This window comes from Zalophus californianus, chromosome X, assembly GCF_009762305.2.
Source record: "Zalophus californianus isolate mZalCal1 chromosome X, mZalCal1.pri.v2, whole genome shotgun sequence".
Taxonomy (NCBI): domain Eukaryota; kingdom Metazoa; phylum Chordata; class Mammalia; order Carnivora; family Otariidae; genus Zalophus; species Zalophus californianus.
Genome location: NC_045612.1, coordinates 44,184,248 through 44,207,565, shown reverse-complemented (window position 1 = coordinate 44,207,565; position 23,318 = coordinate 44,184,248). Strand labels below are relative to the sequence as shown.

Genomic DNA, 23,318 nt, shown 5'->3' with positions numbered 1-23,318 from the left:
TCACAAACAGGACAGTACTGCTTTCTCTGCTGTTGAAATAAAAGACCTGATTAAAAAAACACACAAAACAAAAAACAAGTAAATAAATAAAGAGGAACCACCGAAGCTGTACTGTCAATAACATCTGCCAGTATTTACTGTACAAAATATTAAGACAGAAATGTTCACATGTATTCCAGAATCCACTTAAAAATTGTACTAGGAACCCATTATATCACGTTAACATAAATTTCAAATGCATATGAAAAATATCTTTTCTATAAGAGCATAAAGGATATTGACGTTGCTTCAGATACTTAAAAATCCCTTCAATAACCCGCCTAACAGAAGTCAGACGGATTCTGATTTCAGCTTCTGCACTTTATCTGTTGCCATATCACCCATAACGAACCTCTGGAAAATTCACCACACGCTCATGAGAGAATGAGAGAGAAAAAGGTAAACATCATTATAACAAAAATAACCCCCATTATGGCGGACCTACAGAAACATCGAACAGAAATGACCGCGTAGGAAAGCCAAGAAAAGCGGCATGGTTAAGCAGAGTCCACAGTTGTCCAAAGGAAAAACTGCACGCAAATATAGATGAAAGCAGTGCCGATCATGTTTGGTTCAAAGTAAAACTACTTTAAATATCCACAGAATGCCACAACGAGAACAAAAACTCTAGAGTTTGTCCCACTTTTTAAAGCCTACAGGCCTTTTCCCGCCAAGTGAGGTGGCTCTGAAAAGAGCCTTTGGTTTGCAAGGTGGTCAGGTGGTCTGGAGGCAGCTCATCGGCAGACGGTGTACCTGATGATGGCTTTGGTGGCCTCGGACTCGGCGTGCTTGCCAATCTCCCCGGGCAGCAGCAGGCGCACGGCTGTCTGGATCTCCCTGGTGGTGATGGTGGAGCACTTGGTGAAGCGGGCCAGGCGAGAGGCTTCGTCGGCGATGCGCTCGAAGATGTCCTTAACGAACGAATCCAAGATGCTCACGGTCTTCTGCGAGAGGCTCAGGCCCTCGTGAACCTGCTTCAGAACCCTGGGGAAGTAGGCGGCGAAACTGTTGGGGCAGCGGCGGCGGCGGCGGTGGCGGCGGCGGCGGCGGCATTGGCGGCTTGGCTGCTCGTGCTTCGGGCTCTTCGGGTCCGCTGCTGTGGGTTCCTCCGTGCCCGGGCATTCCCCAGAAGGGGTCTCACAGCCAGGCTCAGCCATGTGGGGCTCGCCTTCTCGACAACTCGGAAGGAAGGACAATGGCGGCTGCCGAGGGGGCGCTGGCCCATTTACAGACGCTGCATTTCCTGACGTCACGGGCAACCTCCATATCTGATTGGACAAAGTGCAACGCAGGGGAGCGGGACTCTATGCCAGGCCGTGTCCCCTGCGACGGCATACTCTCGAGCTTCACATCACATCGAACAATCGGAGAAGGAAATCCAGTGCCCACTAAACTAGTTGGGACCTCGGTCAGAAGATCTTTCAAACATTCCATTTCATTGTGCATTTTGTCTGCTCATTTTCAACATCAAAACTGTAACAGATCTTAGGAGAGTCCTGTTTTTATTGGAATACGTTATATTGCACATCATTACCTTATTTCTGATAAGCAGTAAGTGCCATTGGATTAAGACATGCTAGAAACCAGGATGCTCTGGAGACCCAGAGTCAATGTGTCCATCTCTTAAAATGACACCAAAGGTAAAGTGGTGGTGATGGAAACACATGAGTACATAGGGAGAGAGGAAGAAAATGATGCCTGGGTTTCAACAGGCATGTGTAACAGGAGGTAGCAATATTGGAGCACCTTCCCTTTCTATTCAATTGCTTTGTGTGTGGGGGGGGCAAATTTTTTGGCATGTGGGGAGCAGCACACAAGAAAGAGAGGCATAAATTGGACAAGTCCCTTTTCATTTATCTACCCAAAGACAGTATATTAAGAATTTACAATTAAGAGGTGGGGGGGTATTTCAATTGGTCATAAGTAATTACATATCTCATAATAGCTCCTGGTGGTGCTAGTTTGTAAATGCTGTAAGGAAGGGCCAGCAGAATGGGATAAACCAGAGCTGAATCTTTTTTCCCCATGTTTTCTGCACAAAGCAAGAGGTGAGGATATGAGATTGGGGTGGTTGTTTGTGGAACTGCTGAAATGCCTGGGGCCCTGTAATCCTTTAGGTGTGTCCACAAGAGATAACCAGAGATCCCAGAAATTGGGACTCAGAATGGACTGTTGTCCTGGGCTAAGCCACCATGTCTTGGGCAGGAACTCTCCCATGGCCAGCAGAGTGCTGGTGCAAATCAACTGAGATAATTGATGAGCCCCTGCCCCGAGTTCTGACCGAGACCCTCAGGAGAAATGGCAAAGACCATGGTCTCCAAACACAGCACACAAAGAAGTAGTCATAGAGATAAAAACACCAGAAAGGTTTTTAGTGTTTTTATCAGCATTTACCAAGTTTAAAATTGTTTTCTTAACAGTAGTTAGGTTGTAAAAACAATACACACACACTAGAATTGCTGACCAAATATAAGTGTTGTTGGCTGGAATACAAAACAAAACAGAACTAAACACCAATTTACCCATGTTGTCTAAGAAACCACCAGAGGGACCTATATTACTCAACTCTTGTTGATCAGACATTGGATGTGGCCATCAGGGGAAGTCCCAGAGCTCGGACAAGGCAGCTCTCTGTAGTTGAGCGAGCGCCTAAGAGGGCTAATGGCTGAGGACTGCCAGCTGACTGCACTCTCAGCAGCTGAAGCAGAGTCTGTCTTTGAGGAGAGTTCTGGTTGGAACATCTTCATGTCTATGATAGCCTCATTATCAAATGATACACTAGCTACCCAGGCAACCGTAGTTTGACAGTGGTTTTGTTTCAGCACTATTTTTGGCTTTCATTTCTTGGTGAAAAGAGGTATGTTATCACATTATTCGGTATTCCATTTTTAGGCACCGTGCCCTGTTGTCTGCTATCTTGCTCTCTATGCTTATATCCTGGCTTGACTACAATGGATCCACGTGTGCTTCCTGAATCCGGGATGTCATGGCTGCCTTAAATTTGGGGAAATTACCAGACATTTGTCTTTGAATATTATTCTTCCAAACTTCATCCAAGTTTCTGCTTCTGGAATGCCGCTGAGATGCATTTAATAACTACTTACCCCTTTCCTTAAGTCTCTTTTCCTCACTTCCATTCCATTTTTGTTTTTATTCTTCTATGAGGCGTTCTGTCTTACTTGTTTCACCTCTCTTCTAGTTCACACATTCTCTCTATCTGGTATGTGTCCTTTGTTGTGTAAACTTTGGTGGATCTTTTAATCTAGCGGTTAGTATTTTCAAGACTAGAAAACCATTTAAGACATTTTTGATAACGAGTCGCTTCCTACTCACATTTTACATGTCTTGTAATTATTTTTTAAAGATGTTACTTATTCATGTGTCAGAGAGAGACAGCGCACAAGCAGGGGCAGTGGCAGGCAGAGGGAGAAGCAGGCTCCCTGCTGAGCAGGGAGTGCAATGTGGGACTCCATCCCAGGACCCTGGGATCATGACTGGAGCTGAAGGCAGATGCTTAACCGACAGAGCCACCCAGGCGTCCCTCTTGTAATTATTTATATAAACATTTTAACCGTGTTTGGAAGGTGGCATTTGGTAATAATACTTTGGAAATTTCCAGTTTGGTTTCTTGTTTGCTTTTGAGAGGGGCGGCTTGTTTTGGGATTGTGTGCTTGTGTAGGAGGACTTTATCTGCAGGAATCGTATAACAGCCTCAATTAAGGTTACTCCTCCAGGAAGGATTAGAAGTGCATTTGCCATGTGTCTGGGTTTCTGACCAGGAACTGTTGGCGTCATGCTGGCAGTGCTAACATGAACCCCAGAGCTACATCAGGACACTTGTGTGAATACACATTCTCAGGGAATTTTTTTTTCCCCTCACTCAGAACTAAGGAACGGGGATAGAATATTCCTTGACATCTTCTTTTCCCAGTAGGAAACAGTCCATTTTTCTCAAAGTCTGTAGTCATTCAAGCACCACTTCACGCAAAGCCGAGTATGTAATGCGATGGTTCTTACTTGCTCAGGCCCATGTAGCAAGAGGTAAACAACAACAAAGTGTACATTCAAATAGCCTGAGTTCAGATACATGGTCGGCATCAAGGGAAATCGTTTTACTACTATCAATCTGAGCAATTCTCCTCTGACCTGATGGAAGTGGTGAGAGTGACGTCCACGCACGGGCCTGGATTCATATTCTTCTCCTCATGGTTAAAAGCATACAACTAGTCAAACAAAGAAACAAACAGCAGGTAAAGTATAATTCCAATTTCCCACTCAATCGCAGAGGCTGAGTACCCAGTAAGACTCTTACTGGTTCAGCCTGAGACACCTGACCGCACACTAGGCCCAATGCTGTGGGTCAGCGGCTCCACATCTCTGATTGGCTAACTCACAGCTGACTGAGGCTTAAGTTGCCTTGACTAGAAGCCTCCATCATCCTCATGAAGCCGATCTGCAAGTCCTGAAGGTTTGTGATTTCCACAAGGAAAGATTTCAGTCTTAGGAAGAATAGAATCAGCTAAATCTGGCCTACTTAAAGTGTTAGCTCCAGTTACTAGGGAGCCTGGAATAGGAATTCTTTCCTGAATGTTTTGATTTAGCGATTTCTGTACTGAGTTTGGGTCCTGTCTTCAGTTTTTCCATGAATTCCATAACAAAATTAATGTTGAGTAAGGTGCATTGGGTGTGTACGTGGGGGCGGCGTTCTTTATGTGGCTGTCTTGGCTCAGGTCATGATCTCAGGGTCTTGGGATCGGGCCCCTCATCAGGCTCTCTGCTCAGTGGGGAGCTTGCTTCTCCTCTCCCTCTGCCTGACGCTCTGCCTACTTGTCCTCACTTTCGCACTCTTTCTCTCCATCAAATAAATAAATAAAACCTTTAAAAAAAAGTTTCATTGGGGATGGTCGACTTATTAGTACCATTTTCCCAGGGTTCTTGCTTATAATTTGTTACTTACGTGACAAATCCACTTCTCTCAATCAGTCTTTACCATAAACCACACTATTAGAGAATGAATGTTCACCAGATGCCCTTTGTCCTCAGTTGCCTTCAGAAGTGATCAGGGGTACTCATTTCCATTTTTTCTAGGCCTCAACATCCAATTTCCCTTAATGCATCTTGGAGTTTGTATCTGTCACTCACCTTCACACTCCCAGTCTTCATGGTCTATGTGGTGCATTAAGTGTTGTTTTACTCATGCTCCTATTTGGTTTCTGAAACTACGGAGCAAAGCACCCAAAGGAGTGCCAAACTGTCCTAACGGATTCCATTTCTTAATATGACTTCTCACATAAAACGCTACATATGAGACCGGTACATAAGAGCAAGACGCAAAACCTTTGTGTGTCACATGGACAAACACGGGGACTTTGAAACACCAGCAGTGAGCATGACAGAAAGGAAGTGCCTCAGTGGAATGCTGTTTATGCAAAGAGGCTCACCGTTGTATCTCTGAAAACGGGCATGGTGGTGAAGAGCCTTTAGCTCCCCAAATATTTTTCCCCATCTTGTGGCACTACCAAGGACAATTTACTGGTTGTTGATTTCCTGATAATGTTTCCCACTGGCCTTAGAGAATAAATTCCATACTTTTCCAAATCCTTTCATTAGATTTTTCAAATATTCCAGAGAAACAATAAGCAATAAACCTTACGAGGGTGGCCACTGATCCTAAATTCTTAGTGTAATGATCCCGAGGAGAACTCCGGAGGTATAATGGCTCATCCGTGTTCTTCTACATTGGACCAAAGAAACAACAAAACAACAACAAAAACCCAGACTTGGCACCTAGTGATGGAAGAGACATTGCACCCCTTCACGTCTTTGCTACACACAAAAGGCTTCTCTGGTATCCTTCGTTTTCTGGAACTGCCCACCCTATTTTTCTGGAAGTCATAATGTTGTGCCATAGCTAAATAAGTTTTGTGATGTGACACTCCAGGTGGTTCCTGGGGCACTTCTGATGGGCTAAGGAAAGTTTTTGGAATTTTGGAGATTCTCCAGATTTGTTTGACAGGGAATGTCATCGTTCACAGGGGCATTTACAAAGTATTTCAAGAGTACAAAAGCCATTCTCAAAATATCGACCAAATATGGATTGCCAAAAATACCGTAATCAATTTCTAAAAATTGAAATCAGAGTATATTCACTTTTGCAGAGATAGGAAGCTAGAAAAATAAAAAATATGATAAAATTAATCAACATTAATACCGTCTTGAGGAAAAGGGTGGTGAATGAGGTCACCTCACTTCTTTAACGGGACAAGAAGTAATCGATATGATGGAAGAAGCAACCTTATGATCTAATATAATGTTTCCTACTAGGACCCAAACTTGCTCTGGGCCCACGAACCCTTGTTTCCTTTTCCAATACCTTGATTTCGGAATAGTAGTGACTGTCCTGTGCCTGTCCGTCCATTGTGTTTTGGCAGCAGGTAACTTCTTGTCTCCTGTCACACGTTCTCAGCGGGGCAGGAATTACGCCTCAGCATTAATCAGAGCTGGAAATGCACCCTCATCTGGTGTACAGGATATTTAGATGAATCTGGCCTTTGCATTGATGCTGGAATGGGGGAAGATTTTGGTGACATTCACATAGGATGAATGCACTTGTACGTGAAGTCATGAATTTGGGGGGCGAGAGGGCTGACTCTTATGGGTTGAACTTGGTGCTCACATAATTGATATGTTGTATTCCTGATCCCTCGTTCTTCTAAATGTGACCTTATTTGATGGTAGACTACTACCCTGGCATTACCCTGGTGGTCATGTGCAGGTGAAATCATTAGGGTAGGCCTCACCCAATAGGACTGTTGTCCTTAGGAAAAGGAGAGATTTGGAGTCACAGACACTCACAGAGGGAAGACCATGTGAGTAGATATTGTTTTCGTGCAACCTGTAACAAATTTCAAGGGATTGAAGCCCCCCCCCGCCCCAGCCCTACAGTGCGTTCTCCCTTCACAGATATATAGGAAGCTGGAAATCAATTAAATGGAAAGCACTTGGATAATCAACATCTACTTTGAAATTCAGCATGTACCTATAGGAAAAGGAAACAAAGAAAGGAAAAAGCCCATGCGCCAAGAAGAAAAACACAATGAGTGTTAGTGTGCATTACCATTACCCTAAGTCCACCTCTCCATCAAATCACTTGAGGTAGAGGAAAGAGTCACCTTAGTTCTCTTAATTGCCAAGGATCTTCTTATTTTGATGCAAAATGATTGGGACAGGTCCCACTGTGACATATGCATGTTGACACTTAAACCACCCTGGTCCAAAGGAAATGCTTCAACAGAAACCCACAGGCAGACATGTCGACTATCACACCACCTTCCCCTTAATCTACAGACACAGGAAGGCTATTTTTGGTTGAGCCCTGGTCACCCCACCACACTTTTGGCCAATGTCTGTGGATCCTGTGTTGCCAAAAAATTTGCCACCCCCCCTCGCACAAAGCATTTGAAAGAAAGGGAAGGTGCTCCAATATTGCTACCTCCTGTTACACATGCCTGTTTAAACCCAGGCATCATTTTCTTCCTCTCTCCCTATGTACTCATGTGTTTCCATCACCACCACTTTACCTTTGGTGTCATTTTAAGAGATGGACACATTGACTCTGGGTCTCCAGAGCATCCTGGTTTCTAGCATGTCCTGATCCAATGGCACTTACTGCTTATCAGAAATAAGGTAATGATGTGCAATATAAAGTATTCCAATAAAAACAGGACTCTCCTAAGATCTGTTACTGTTTTGATGTTGAAAATCAGCAGACAAAATGCACAATGAAGTGGAAAGTTTGAAAGATCTTCTGACCTAAGTCCCAACAAGTTAAGTGGGCACTGGATCCTTCTCTGATTGTCCGATGTGATGTGAAGCTCGAGGGTATGCCATCACAGGGGGAACGGCCTGGCATAGAGGCCCGCTCCACTGCGTTGCATTTTGTCCAATCAGATATGGAGGTTGCCAGTGACGTCAGGAAATGCAGCAACTGTAAACGGGCCAGCGCCCCCTCGGCAGCCGCCATTGTCCTCCCTTCCAGGCTGTCGGGAAGGCGAGCCCCACAGGGCTGAGCCTAGCTGTGAGACCTCTTCTGGGGAATGCCCGGGCACGGAGGAACCCACAGCAGCAGACCCGAAGAGCCCGAAGCAGAAGCAGCGAAGCCGCCAATGCCATATCTCCATTCCGGGCTCCTGCTGAGATGGTCGATTGGACCCACGTGTCACATGCTTAAGCTCCCAACTGATGGTTTTCCAGGCACACCCTTGGCCCTTTTTCCAAAGCAGGCTACCTGGTTAGGCTGAGAAGGTTGCAAATCATCGCATGCTAGTTTCTTCTCATTTCACGCTAACTTCTTCAATTTACGTCTCTCCTCTGGCATTTACTATGAGCAGCAAGGCGAGACCAGGCCATGCCTTAAACCCGGTGCTTACAAATCCCCTCAGGTTATCTGTCCCAGCTCATCATGTGAACCTTCAAGTCTTCACCAAACACAAAACACTGGCACATGGTGGGGGCTAATACTCTGTCACCTGATAACAAGGATGGCCATTTCTCAAGTTTCCAATAACATGCCTCTAATTTCCATCTGCTATCTCAGCAGAAGCACCCTTCTCACTCACATTTCTAGCAACATAATTTTCATGATGCTCTATGCATTCTCTAAGATGATAAAGTCTTTCCCCATAGCTCTCCTCTTTTCTGTAGGAGCCCTCACCTGAAATACACTTCATGTCCATATTTCATCCAACAGTCCCTCAAAGCAATCTCAGCTTGTTCTATCATGTATCTCAAAAACGCTAAGCTCCTTACACACTACCCAGTTTCTTCCCCGCCCTCCACATTACCCAGTTTCAGAGCCACACCCAACTCAAGTCTTTGTTACAACATCATCCCACTTCTGGCATCAAAATCTGCATGAGTGTGCTAAGTCTCTCCTTACAAAGTACCACAGACTGGGAAGCTTAACAGAAATATATTGTCTCACAGTTCTGGAGGTTAGAGGTCCAAATCAAGGGTTATGGGCCATGTTACTTCCTTCTGAGATGTGTGAGGGAAGAATCAGATCCTGGTCCCTCTCCCTCGGGTTCTTAAATTACTGACTTCTCCTATTGTTTTGTTTTGTTTTGTTTCCACATTTTCTTCTCTATGCGCATGGCTTTGTGTTAACATTCCCCCCTTTTATACAGGCAAAAGTCATTTTGGATTAGTGTCCGTACGAAAGAGGGTATTTTAGCTTGATTGCCTCATTAATGATTCTATCTCCAAATATGATCCCATTGGAGGTCCTGGGGGTTAAGGATGTCTTCATATGATTTTGGTGCAGGTGGAGGGTAGGGTGGGGGATAGAACAACCCATGTGAGATACGAAAGTCGAGCTGTACATGGGCACATGCTCTGCTTCTTCCATCATATCGATTACTTTTTGCCCCGTTAGAGAAGTGAGGTGACCTCATTCACCACCCTTTTAGTCAAGACGGTATTAATATTGCTGAATTTTTTTGTATTTTAAAATATCGTATTTTTTATTTTTCTAGCTTCCTATCTCTGCAAAAGTGAATATACTCTGATTTCAATTTTTAGAAATTGATTACGGTATTTTTGGCAATCCATATTTGGTCGATATTTTGAGAATGGCTTTTGTACTCTTGAAATACTTTGTAAATGCCCCTGTGAACGATGACATTCCCTGTCAAACAAATCTGGATAATCTCCAACAAAATTCCAAAAACTTTCCTTAGCCCATCAGAAGTGCCCCAGGAACCACCTGGAGTGTCACATCACAAAACTTATTTAGCTATGGCAGAACATTATGACTTCCAGAAAAATAGGGTGGGCAGTTCCAGAAAACGAAGGATACCAGAGAAGCTTTTTGTGTGTAGCAAAGACGTGAAGGGGTGCAATGCCTCTTCCATCACTAGGTGCCAAGTCTGGGTTTTTGTTGTTGTTTTGTTGTTTCTTTGGTCCAATGTAGAAGAACACGGATGAGCCATTATACCTCCGGAGTTCTCCTCGGGATCATTACACTAAGAATTTAGGATCAGTGGCCACCCTCGTAAGGTTTATTGCTTATTGTTTCTCTGGAATATTTGAAAAATCTAATGAAAGGATTTGGAAAAGTACGGAATTTATTCTCTAAGGCCAGTGGGAAACATTATCAGGAAATCAACAACCAGTAAATTGTCCTTGGTAGTGCCTCAAGATGGGGAAAAATATTTGGGGAGCTAAAGGCTCTTCACCACCATGCCCGTTTTCAGAGATACAACGGTGAGCCTCTTTGCATAAACAGCATTCCACTGAGGGACTTCCTTTCTGTCATGCTCACTGCTGGTGTTTCAAAGTCCCCGTGTTTGTCCATGTGACACACAAAGGTTTTGCGTCTTGCTCTTACGTACCGGTCTCATATGTAGCTTTTTATGTGAGAACTCATATTAATAAATGGAATCCGTTAGGACAGCTTGGCACTCCTTTGGGTGCTTTGCTCCAGGGTTGCAGAAACCAAATAGGAGTATGAGTAAAACAATACTGAATGCACCACATAGACCGTGAAGACTGGGAGTGTGAAGGTGAGTGACAGATACAAACTCCAAGATGCAGTGAGGGAAAATGGATGTTGAGGCCTAGCCAAAATGGAAATGAGTACCCCTGATCATTTCTGAAGGCAATTGAGGACAAAGGGCATCTGGTGAGCATTCATTCTCTAATGGTGTGGTTAATGGCAAGGACTGATTGAGAGAAGTGGATTTGTCACTTAAGTAACAAATTATAAGCAACAACCCTGGGAAACTAGTACTAGTAAGTCGACCATCCCCAATCAAACTTTTTTTTTTAAGGTTTTATTTATTTATTTGATGGAGAGCGAGAGTGCGAGAGTGAGGACAAGTAGGCAGAGCGGCAGGCAGAGGGAGAGGAGAAGCCGGCTCCCCACTGAGCAGAGAGCCTGATGAGGGGCCCGATCCCAGGACCCTGGGATCATGACGGGAGCCAAAGGCAGCCGCTTAAAGAACGCAGCCCCCACGTGCCCCACCAATCCAACTTTCTCAACATTACTTTTGTTACGGAATTCATGGAAAAACAGAAGACAGGACCCAAACTCAGTACAGAAATCGCTGAATCAAAAAGTTCAGGAAACAATTCCTATTCCAGGCTCCCTGGTAACTGGAGCTAACACTTTAAGTAGGCCAGATTTAGCTGATTCTATTCTTCCCAAGACTGTAATCTTTTCTTGTGGAAGTCAAAAACTTTCAGGACTTACAGATCGGATTCAGGAGGATGATGGAGGCTTCTAGTCAAGGCAACTCAAGCCTCAGTCAGCTGTGAGTTAGCCAATCAGAGATGTGGAGCTAGTGACCCACATCATTGGGCCTAGGGTGCGGTCAGATGTCTCAGGCTGAACCAGTAAGAGTCTTACTGGGTACTCAGCCTCTGCAATTGTGTGGGAAACTGGAATTATACTTTACCTGCTGTTTGTTTCTTTGTTTGATTAGTTGTATGCTTTTAACCATGAGGAGAAGGATATGAATCCAGGCCCGTGCGTGGACGTCTCTCCCACCACTTCCATCAGGTCAGAGGAGAATTGCTCAGATTGATAGTAGTAAAACGATTTCCCTTGATGCCGACCATGTATCTGAACTCAGGCTATTTGAATGTACACTTTGTTGTTGTTGTTCTTGTTGTTGTTTACCTCTTGCTACATGGGCCTGAGCAAGTAAGACCCATCGCATTACATACTCGGCTTTGCGTGAAGTGGTGCTTGAATGACTACAGACTTTGAGAAAACTGGACAGTTTCCTACTGGGAAAAGGAGATGCCAAGGAAAATTCTATTCCCGGTCCTTAGTTCTGAGTGAGGGGGGAAAAAATTCCCTGAGAATGTGCATTCACACGAGTGTCCTGGTGTAGCTCTGGGGTTCAGGTTAGCACTGCCAGCATGATGCCAACAGTTCCTGGTCAGAAACCCAGACACATGGCAAATGCACTTCTAATTCTTCCTGGAGGAGTAACCTTAATTGAGGCTGTTTCAGGATTCCTGCAGATAAAGTCCTCCTACACAAGCAGACAATCCCAAAACAAGCCGCCCCTCTCAAAATTAAACAAGAAACCAAACTGGAAAGTTCCAAAGAATTATGACCAAATGCCAACTTCCAAACACGGTTAAAACTTTCATATAAATAATTAGAAGAGGGACACCTGGGTGGCTCCATCGGTTAAGCATCTGCCTTCAGTTCCGGTCATGATCCCAGGGTCTTGGGATCGAGTCCCACATCAGGCTCCCTGCTCAGTGGGGAGCCTTCTTCTCCCTCTGCCTGCCGCTCCCCCTGCTTGTGCGCTTTCTCTCTCTCTGACACATGAATAAGTAACATCTTTAAAAAATAATTACAAGACATGTAAAATGTGAGTAGGAAGTGACTCGTTATCAAAAATGTCTTAAATGGTTTTCTAGTCTTGAAAATACTAACCGCTAGATTAAAAGATCCACCAAAGTTTACACAAAGGACACATACCAGATAGAGAGAATGGGTGAGCTAGAAGAGAGGTGAAAGAAATAAGACAGAACACCTCATAGAAGGATAAAGACAAAAATGGGATGGACGTGAGGCAAAGAGACTTAAGGAATGGGGTAAGTAGTTATTAAGTGCATCTCAGCGGCATTCCAGAAGCAGAAACTTGGATGAAGTTTGGAAGAATAATATTCAAAGACAAATGTCTGGTGATTTCCCCAAATTTAAGGCAGCCATGACATCCCGGATTCAGGAAGCACACGTGGATGCATTGTAGTAAAGCCAGGATATAAGCATAGAGAGCAAGATAGCAGACAACAGGGCACGGTGCCTAAAAATGGAATACCAAATAATGTGATAACATACCTCTTTTCACCAAGAAATGGAAGCCAAAAGCTAGTGCTGAGAGAAAGCCACTGTCAAACTACAGTTGCCTGGGTGGCCAGAGTATCATTTGATAATGAGGCTATCATAGATATGAAGATGTTCCAACCAGAACTCTCCTCAAAGACAGACTCCGCCTCAGCTGCTGAGAGTGCAGTCAGCTGACAGTCCTTGGCCATTAGCCCTTTTAGGCGCTCCCTCGACTACAGAGAGCTGCCTTGTCCGAGCTCTGGGACTTCCCCTGATGGCCACATCCAATGTCTGATCATAAGAGTTGAGTAATATAGGTCCCTCTGGTGGTTTCTTAGACAACTTGGGTAAATTGGTGTTTTGTTTTGTTTTGTTTTCCAGCCAACAACACTTATATTTGGTCAGCAATTCTAGTGTGTGGGTATTGTTTTTACAACCTAACTACTGTTAAGAAAACAATTTTAAACTTGGCAAATGCTGATAAAAACACTAAAAACTTTTCTGGTGTTTTTATCTCTATGACTACTTCTTTGTGTGCTGTGTTTGGAGACTATGGTCTTTGCCATTTCTCCTGAGGGTCTTGGTCAGAACTCGGGGCTGGGGCTCGTCAATTATATCTCTTGATTTGCACCAGTACTCTGCTGGCCTTGTGAGAGTTCCTGCCCAAGCCATGGTGGCTTAGCCCAGGACAACAGTCCATTCTGAGTAGTAGGAGAGATGGCCCCAAATTGGCCAGTCATTCCTCTGGAACTAGGGGCCTGGGATATGGAGGTCAGACTCTCTCAGTAAGCCAAAGCTGAAAAGCCTACAATCTTTGGTGTTTCTGGTGAAGTCTTCCCGAAGCTCCCCTGCTGGGGCATCAGGGAACACGTGTTGTTGGTTGACCTTTCTTCTCACTGGCGTGTTTTTGTAGTACTTCTGAGAGAGGCAACAGGAAGCTTAATACCAACTCTGATTAGTTGATACAATGCCTGGAAAGCCCGACGACGGGAAAGGATCTTCAGGGGGACCCATCTGTGATAGCTGCAGGTTCCAGGCTGTCAGGAGGAAGAGGACTTTGCGGTACACTGGGAATGCGCCGTCTGGGACTCGTCCTTCTCCCTCGCCTCTCCTGTAGTGGCACCTGTTGTGTTAGGCTGAGCAGCTGACAATGATAGTAGTGACTTGGAAAGGTACGTAAACCGGTCCTGACAAACTGGCCTGTGTGCCCAGGCCTGTTCTGATTTATTTGTGAGTATTGGTTTTGCCATCTGTGAAGATCAGCATCTGGTTGCTTGGCAAGAATAAAGAAAAGGTATTCCAGTGACTGTGACAGAATGGAGGCTCGCTGGGGATTCGTGGCTGCTTTACGTTCTCTCCATTCTACTCTGGGCACTACTGGGCAGTACTCTGCTCTTGCCCCACCGGGGCAGGCCAGGCACGCACAGGAGAGCTCTGCTTGCGAATTTCTGGGATCTCCGGTTATCTCTTGTGGACACACCTGAAGGATCATAGGGCCCCAGGCATTTCAGCAGTTCCACAGACAACCACCCCAATCTCATATCCTCACCTCTTGCTTTGTGCAGAAAACATGGGGAAATAAGATTCAGCTCTGGTTTATCCCATTCTGCTGGCCCTTCCTTACAGCGTTTACAAACTAGCACCACCAGGAGCTGTTATGAGATGTGTAATTACTTATGACCAGTTGAAATACCCCCCAACTCTTATTTGTAACTTCTTAATATTCTGTCTTTGGGTAGATAAATGAAAAGGGACTGGTCCAATTTATGCCTCTCTTTCTTGTGTGCTGCTCCCGACCTGCCAAAAAAATTTGCCCCCCCAACACAAATCAATTGAATAGAAAGGGAAGGTGCTCCAATATTGCTACCTCCTGTTACACATGCCTATTTAAACCCAGGCATCATTTTCTTCCTCTCTCCCTATGTACTCATGTGTTTCCATCACGACCACTTTACCTTTGGTGTCATTTTAAGAGATGGACACATTGACTCTGGGTCTCCAGAGCATCCTGGTTTCTAGCATGTCCTGATCCAATGGCACTTACTGCTCATCAGAAATAAGGTAATGATGTGCAATATGAAGTATTCCAATAAAAACAGGACTCTCCTAAGATCTGTTACTGTTTTGACGTTGAAAATCAGCAGACAAAATGCAGAATGAAATGAAATGTTTGGAAGATATTGTGACCGAGGTCCCAACAAGTTTAGTGCGCACCTGAATTCCTTCTCCAGGAAATAAAAAAGGAAATTAAAAAGGTACATGGAAACACATGAAAATGAGAACCTAGTGGTCCAATACCTCTGGGATGCAGCAAAAGCACTTCAGATGGAAGTGTATAGCAATTACAGGCCTACCTCAAGGAGCAAGAAAAATATCAAATAAAACCTAAATGAGCTAGAAAAAGAACAACAAACAAAACCTAAAACGAGCAGAAGGAAGGACATAATAAAGATTAGAGCAGAAATAAATGATATAGAAGCGAAGAAAACAATGAAACCGATCAATGAAACCAGGAGCTGGTTGTTTGGGGTGGTGGGAAACCAGTAAAATTGCGAAAACTCTAGTCAGACTTATCAAGAGAAAAGGAGAAAGGAGCCAAATAGATAAAATCACACAAAAGAGAGGAGAAATAACAACCAACACCACAGAAATACAAACAATTTTAAGAGAATATTATGAAGAACTCTGCCAACAAATTGAATGACCTAGAAGAAATGGCTAAATTCCGAGGGAAACATATAAACTACCAAGGTGAAATGGGAAGAAATGGAAACTATGAACGGACCAATAACCAGCAAAGGAATCGGATCAGTAATTAAAAAACTCCCAACAAACACAAGTCCAGGGCCAGATGGCTTCACAGGTGAATTCTACCAAACATTTCAAGAAGAGTTAATACCTATTCTTCTCAAACTACTCCAAAAAAATAGAAAAGGAAGGAAAACTTCCAAATTCATTCCATGCGGCCAAAATTATCCTGATACCAAAACCAGATAAAGACACCACTAAAGAAGAGCATTCCAGGCCAGTATCCCACATCCCTGCTGAGCATAGACGCACAAATTCCTCCATAACGTACTAGCAAACCGAATCCAACAACACAAGCACAAAAATCATTCACCACTATCAAGTGGGATTTATTCTCCAGATGCAAGGGTGGCTCGATATTTGCAAATCGATCACCATGATACATCACATCAAAAGACAAAGGATAGGAAACCTATGATCATTTCGATAGATGCAGAAGAAGCATTTGGCAAAGTACAACATCCACTCATGATAAAAACCCTCAACAAAAGTAGGTTTAGAGGGAACATGCCTCAACATAAGAAAAGCCATAAAAACCCAGAGCTCAGGACGCCAGGGTGGCTCATTCCGTTAAGAGTCTGCCTTCGGCTCAGGTCATGATCCCACACTCCTGGGATCGAGTCCCGCATTGGGCTCCCTGCTCTGCAGGCAGCCTGCTTCTCCCTCTGCCTCTCCCTGCTCTCTCTCTTTGTCTTTCATGAATAAATAAATAAAATCTTAAAAAAAAACACACAGCTACCATGAAAAAACTCACATGTATGAAAAACCCATGCTAGCATCACCCTCAATGCAGAGCAACTGAGAGCTTTCCCCCCAAGGTCAGGAACAAGACAAGGATGTCCACTCTCACCACTTTTACTCCACATTGTACTGGAAGTCCTAGCCACAGCAATCAGACCATGAAAAGAAATAAAAGGCATCCAAATTGGCAAGGAAGACGTCAAACTTTCACTATTTGCAGATAAATGACATTGGGAGGAAATACTGTTTCTGCGCTTGAGACATCTGCCTTTCCTCTTGCCTCCTCGTTCTGAAAACAGGACTGAAAACAAAAAAACAAACAAAATATGACGTGAAACGTGAAAAACACTACAAAACCCACATAACTTATACTTTATCTCTTCCGGAAAGAGTTTCCTAACTAGCCCCTGGACTGGGTTCGATGCCCTTCCTCTAGGTTCCCGAAATAACCTGAGCACGTCTCTGTCATAGCATTTAATATATTATATCTCTGTGACCAAAGTATCTGCCTCCCCCCTCTAGACTCTAACCAGTTTATGGGCTCTCAGCTTATCCTTCTGTGATTCGCCCCACCTAGCAGTGCCTGATGTAGTAGGTACTCAGCAAATGTTTGTTGCATAAATGAATAGATGAATGCAGGCTGTGCTGTAAACCCGAACCTGAGATTTCCTGACCCTTCTTGGGGATAGCCTGGCTAAACTATGGTGGTTGGAGAGCTGAAAATTACTTGAAAGTGGCGATTCCAGGTTTTCCTTTGTTTTTCCCCGATCTTAAGGGAAAAGGGGATGTTTATCCTGTTGCAGGGAACGACAAAAACTACTATCCCAAGTTGTACAGTTTAGATAGATGACCTCCCCCAGATGTGACAGTTTTATTGCATTTCTGCCAGTGGATTTTCCTCCCTTCTGGGAAGTTAGGTGGGGAGGGAGGGCATGATAATGTCCCTCATGGACCTCTAAAGCCCTATGACGTAAGGACTGGCTAGATCCCGGATGGACAAAGAATAAACCTAGGATTAGAAAGTTGAGTCAATTGCCATGTGTCACACAGTTCAGGAAGCAGGTAAGCCAGGATTAGACCTCTGTTCTACCTAACACGCAGCCTAGATTCTTCCAGCTTGCTGCTTCCCGGACTGGGGTGGGGGCTGGAGGGGTCCTGTGAATGGAAGCAGGTAGTGTAGCTGGATGCTGCTGTGGCAGACCAGTTGAGGCAGGGGGAGAGCCTGGATATCCCGGGCTCCCTCGCTGAGGCTGCCAGCATCCTAATCCCTGGGAGGCAGGGCAGGGATAGAGCTGGAAATCCTGGAGCTCAGCCAGAGAAGGGCTTTTCCCTCTGACCCGAGTGAGGCCTCTGGAAGATGTGACGGGACCAAAGACACAGCTCGTGGACCCCTGAGGCACTTACCTGTAGGAGGCCTAGCTCTACTAGATCTAGGTGAAGCCTGGCTGAGCACAGTCCCATGGCCCTGAAGTGCTCAGGCCGCGGGCTGGAGGTTTAGGACTCAGACTGTGTTTTAGCCTCAGATTACCAGCCTCCGAGCCTGCTGTGAGAGGTCATAGCCACGGGTTCCCAGGTCAGTCTGAAGTCCTACCAGATTTGAGGTCTGCTGAATTAAATGGCCTATCCCCTCTGCTTTGCCCATCCTCTCCCCTGATGCCAGAGTGCAGCAGAGCTTATCTCCACACCTAATCATAGGTCCCATGATCGGTATTCTATTGGAGTGAAATGCTCAGCCTTGACTCCAAGGGAATTCAAAACTTTCTGGGTTAATAAGCCTCTTCAAAGGAGGCTCATTTGACACCTGCTTATTCACCTCCTCCGCTGCTAATTTTTGGGATCTTGGAGCCACTGTGGAATTCCCTGTGCCTTAGCTTGACCCATCACTCCCCGCCCTCCTTTTTCCTGTCCAAGAGGGACCTTACCTGGGCTTGGGGACCCTCTGAATCCTAAATCTTTACTACCTATAGGCTTTTCTCAAGCAAGCCTCCCTCTACTAAGGAAAAGTAAAGGTGCAGGCACTCCTATTCTGGCCTCTACTTCTGTGCATCCTCCCGTCCCCACATTCACAGGCATTCACTGGACCCAGTCTAGCACAGGAGTCAAAGCTGGATTTGATTCCTGGCTAGGCCACGCGTTAGGTAGGTGAGCTGGGGTAGTGGATAACCCAACCTCTCTGGGGCTCCCTTTTCTCAGCAGAAGGAATTATGCCTGCCTGTCCTGTAAGGAAAATATGGGGGCAAAGGGTAAAGACTGGACCTGTGTGTAAAACAGACACAGGAGAGTGCCTGCCGCGTAGAGTCTTCCAGAGCTCAATTTAAAAAAAAAAATAAAAAGGTTCTTATGGAGATTTGTGTAGTGCTAGATCCTGGAAGGTGAGGAAGGGTAGGATGCGGCCCCCTAACTTCTGCGACATTGCAATTGAACAGAGACCTACCACAGGCATACTCCTAAATGACTACCAATAGAAAGCTGCATCTGATCAAGACCAGGATGCACACATTGTGGGGGGTTCAACGCGTATGAAGAGAAGGAGCAGGGAACTCACCATAGGCCTGTACCAGACACTGCACCTGGCATGCGACATCTGTTCCCTCGTTCAGCCCTAATCATGGCCCTTCCGGAGGGGCATTATAAAGAATACACCCGCTTTTGCAGTTGGAGGTACTGAGGCTCAGGGAGGGAGAAGTCACTGTAGGCTGGGATGGTCAGGTCGTCTTCACAGAGGAGGTAGGATCTGAGCCAAGACTTGCAAGGTGAATGGCACTTGGATAGGGAGAGGGTGAGTGGGAGAGGGTGAGTGGGAGTGAGGAGGAACAGCTTGCCAACAAAAGCCTGAGTCAGCAATGCCCAAAGCTAGCAAGGTAACAAGGCACACTTTCCAACTGCTCCCTAGCAACTTCCCCTTGCAACTCAGAGCAGCATTATCTCTGCAACTTTACTAACAGAGGCTCAGGAAAGCAAGAGTCGTCCTCCCTTATCTCACCATCAGCCTTAAGCAAACAGATGGGACCAAGGTAGCCAGGAGAGCAAGTCCCTACAGCTGCCTGGCATCAAATCACATCGCCCCCCACCCCTCCAACTGCCTCAGGGCATGCCTCTCAGGACTGAGAATAAGTATAGCCACCATTCACTGAGCCCTCTGTCTGCATTATCCCACTGAATCCTCTCAACTATCTTGTAGACCCTATTGTCCAGAGGAGGAAACTGAGGTTCAAAGAGGTCAAGTCACTTACCCAAGACACCACAGCTAGGGAGAGGCACAGCTGGGGTTTGAACCCAGGTCTAATCTGACTCCAGAACCTGTGCCCTTAATCACTCTTGCTGTAGAGCCCAGTCCCACTAGTTCCCAGCAGCTGTAGGATTCAAACAGCTGTGCTGACCATGTTGTGTCTCCTTTCCCTGTCAGTGCAGCCTCGTAACACACTACTTTTCCCCAGGAAACAAAGGCACCCGCACTTCAAAGAGAACAGATTATGGAAAAGGTGATGCACTCTCATCTTCCTACGAAACTTTGTGCTCTGCAAATCCCTAAGCCCCAAGAGATGCCCTTATTCTGTCTCCAGACCTTTTCCCTAGAAGGGAGTCCTCGTGTCCTGATTTTGCCTGCTGTCCCAGCACAATTATGTAGAGCACCCCTTTTACTCTCAAAACCGTCGGCATTAATTGGACATGAAATTATACGGTCACCCTACCTCACACCTCAGGCCCGTTGGCAACCCTGACACATGTGCTGGACAATGATCTGCTGCGTGAGGGTGGGGTCCGACCTGGGAGGAGTAGCCAGCCTCTCTTTGAAGAGGAAATAAGGGATAAACAAACTAAGAATGTGGCTTTCAGGGGATTCCTAGTACAATCCAGCTTCTTGGGGCTGGAGGGTCAAGGAACAGAGGTAGGGGAAGGCCTGGAATGCAGAACTTGCCCTAGTTGGGGGCAGGAAGGGCTGAGCACAGCTGGCTCTCTCAAGCACAGCTGTGCCTCACATATGAGGAGCATGGAGAGTTGGACACCCAGACATAAACAGGTGAAGGAAAGACTAAGGGGTCAAGCCCACTCCACTAGCCCCCGGTTTGCCTTCTATCACAGTCCACGCTCTTGCTGCAGAGGGAGCCCAACTAAGCCTTGGGTCCGGGCTGCTTCTGGGAAATTGAAGCCCCCAGGACACAGTAAGACCTTGGGGACCGTTGAGAAAAGCAAGTGGCCAAGGGTGCAGAAGTCATGAGAAATCCGAGCTCTATAGTCTGTTGCTGACTACACACAGGAACAAGCACAGGAAAGGACCCAAATAATGTCGAGAAAAAGCCATCCAGGAGGAAGGGATTTACTTCCAAGAATGCTAGCGGGATTTACTTCCAAGAATGCTAGCAGTATTTACTATTGGAAAATTTATAATATGATTTATGGGAATAAGCCAAACGATATAAAAAAATGTTAATCTCGATAGGTGGTAAAACAGCTCGTGCGAATGTTTTAGATCCATTCTGTTACCTAAAACACTTTGAAAACCAAAGATGTTATTGTGAACACATAGACCTCAAGCGAAAGCCTAATATCATGTTTGCGGATGAAATGCTACTGTCGTTCCTATTTCAGTCAGGAAGGTGACAAGAAAGTTTCTGTCAACATCATGATTTGAATGTCCCTCACCCCCCCCAACTTTGTGTTGGGTGTACTTGTGAGATTTAATTCAACAGAAGTCTCCAGATAAACTAAGATTACTAATTCCCTTCATTTTGCATTAGTCCAAGGAGCCAAAGTCAACTGAAGATTCTATAAAGTACGTTTAAGTTAGCAATATGATTTGGAAGTTTTGATGGATATTAGGCATTGAATTGTTTTTGAAAGTTGACCACCGAAAAGAGGCTATTTTCAGTTGACCTGATTGCACCAGAATGAGTAAATCTCTAGAACCATTTCTGGGCTCAGGACAACTTTACACGTCTCAAAATTAATAGGAAGCCAAAGAACTTTTGCGCCAGCTGTATCTGACAGTGTTTACTTTAACAAAACATTAGAATAGAAATTTTGGTCAATTTATTTTAAATAATTTTTAAAAACCCATGACATCATGATGATATAAGTGCATGTGAAAAACATGTTTTCTAAAAAAGTAGAGTGGAGACTGACATCGTTTCAGATATCTGAAAATCTCCTTAATATCTAGCCTAAAGAACTCAGATGTATTTTTACGTCTACTTCTGCATTTTATCTGTTGCCATATCAGACATAATGAACTTCTCAAAAATTCCACCATGCACTAGTGAGAGAATAAAAGGGAAAGGGTAAAGACCATTAAGAAAATATCCCCATAAGGTTGACTTGGAGAAATAATTAAGAGAAATGACCATTTAGGAAAGCCATGAAAATCATTATGGTTAAGGAAAATTCTGATTTTCCTTGGAACAAACTGCACTACAGTCATATATTAAAGTCGAGCTGTGATGTTTCATACTGTTTCATTCATGGCACAAATGAGATAAAAATCGGCAGAATGGCACAGGTCCAATAACTGACCGAAATGGCACTCTACGCAAAGAAATGATTGCAACGTGGTTAAAGGAAATTGATGATTTTGCTTGGAACAAATTGCACTAAAGACATACATTAAGGTGGGGTTGATACAATTGGTAATGTTTCATAAACGACAAAGGTGTTATAAGGATGGGCAGAATGGCACAGGTCCAAACGCTAGAGTAGGTGGGTCTCTGGAGAGTTACAGGTCTTTTTGTGCCAAGTGAGGTGGCTCTGAAAAGAGCCTTTGGTTTGCGAGGTGGTCAGGCGGTCCGGAGGCAGCTCACTGGCGGAAGGTGTACCTGATGATGGCCTTGGTGGCCCCGGACACGGCGTGCTTGCCAATCTCCCCGGGCAGCAGCAGGCGCACGGCTGTCTGGATCTCCCTGGAGGTGATGGTGGCGCGCTTGGTGGAGCGGGCCAGGCGAGAGGCCTCGTCGGCGATGTGCTCGAAGATGTCCTTGACGAACGAATCCATGACGCTCACGGTCTTCTGCGAGGGGCTCAGGCCCTTGTGAACATGCCTCAGAACCCTGGGGAATAGGTGGTGAAACTGTAGCGGGGGTGGGGGGCAGTGTTGTTGAGAGGGTGGTGGTGGCAGCAGTGGCGGCAGCACTGGCACGTTGGCTCTTTCTGCTTCGGGCTCTTCGGGTCGGCTGCCGTGGGATCCTCCGTCTGTGCCCAGGCTTTCCTAAGAAGAGGTCTCACAGCCAGGCTCAGCCATGTGGGACTCACCTTCCCGACAGCTCGAAAGGAAGGACAATGGCGGCGGCTGGGGGCACTGGCCCATTTATAGGCGCTGCATTTCCTGTCGTCATGGGCAACCTCCACATCTGAATGGACAAAGTGCAATGCAGGGAACACGTCGCTATGTCAGGCCACGTCACATGTGCATTTGATTGCACACCCTTCTGCGTCCCATCCACCAATCACAGTGGGATTCTGGCATCTTCTAAACTTCGTGTTGCCTCTATCAGAAACATGCCACATAGAGTTATAGGTCATCTGGACCACAAACTGATTCATGCCTGCCATATGGAACAACAAATTCTACCTCTTTTTAGAGTGGCTGAACATTAATTGAGGCTTTAACAATATACCTACAGATTAAGTCCTCCTAAACAAGGACATAATCCAAAGGCAGGCCACTGTCAGTAGTATCAGTAAGCCAAACTATATCTAGTAAAAGCTTATTATCAGATATAAATATATTAAAATATGTTTAACCTATATGAGTCAGCGATAAGATACCTAAAATATGAGGAAGAAATATCTAATTACTTACAAGAGCAAAGTATTTTGAAGAAACATTTATGTTCTAGAACAGAACCTCATAACCACTGGAATAAAAGATTGAAGAAATTCTGGACAG

The 23,318-nt window shown here is 45.1% G+C and overlaps 1 protein-coding gene across 1 annotated transcript; it reads right to left on the bottom strand.

Moving 5' to 3' along the window:
• Positions 1–168: 168 nt before the first annotated feature.
• Positions 169–22,439, bottom strand: LOC118356543 (late histone H2B.L4-like). The gene is made up of 2 exons (XM_035725663.1): positions 22,234–22,439; positions 169–993 (listed from the first exon to the last, which is right to left on the bottom strand). The coding sequence occupies exons 1-2, from the start codon at positions 22,422–22,424 to the stop codon at positions 774–776; spliced, it is 411 nt and encodes a 136-aa protein (XP_035581556.1). The 5' UTR covers positions 22,425–22,439; the 3' UTR covers positions 169–773.
• Positions 22,440–23,318: the final 879 nt, after the last annotated feature.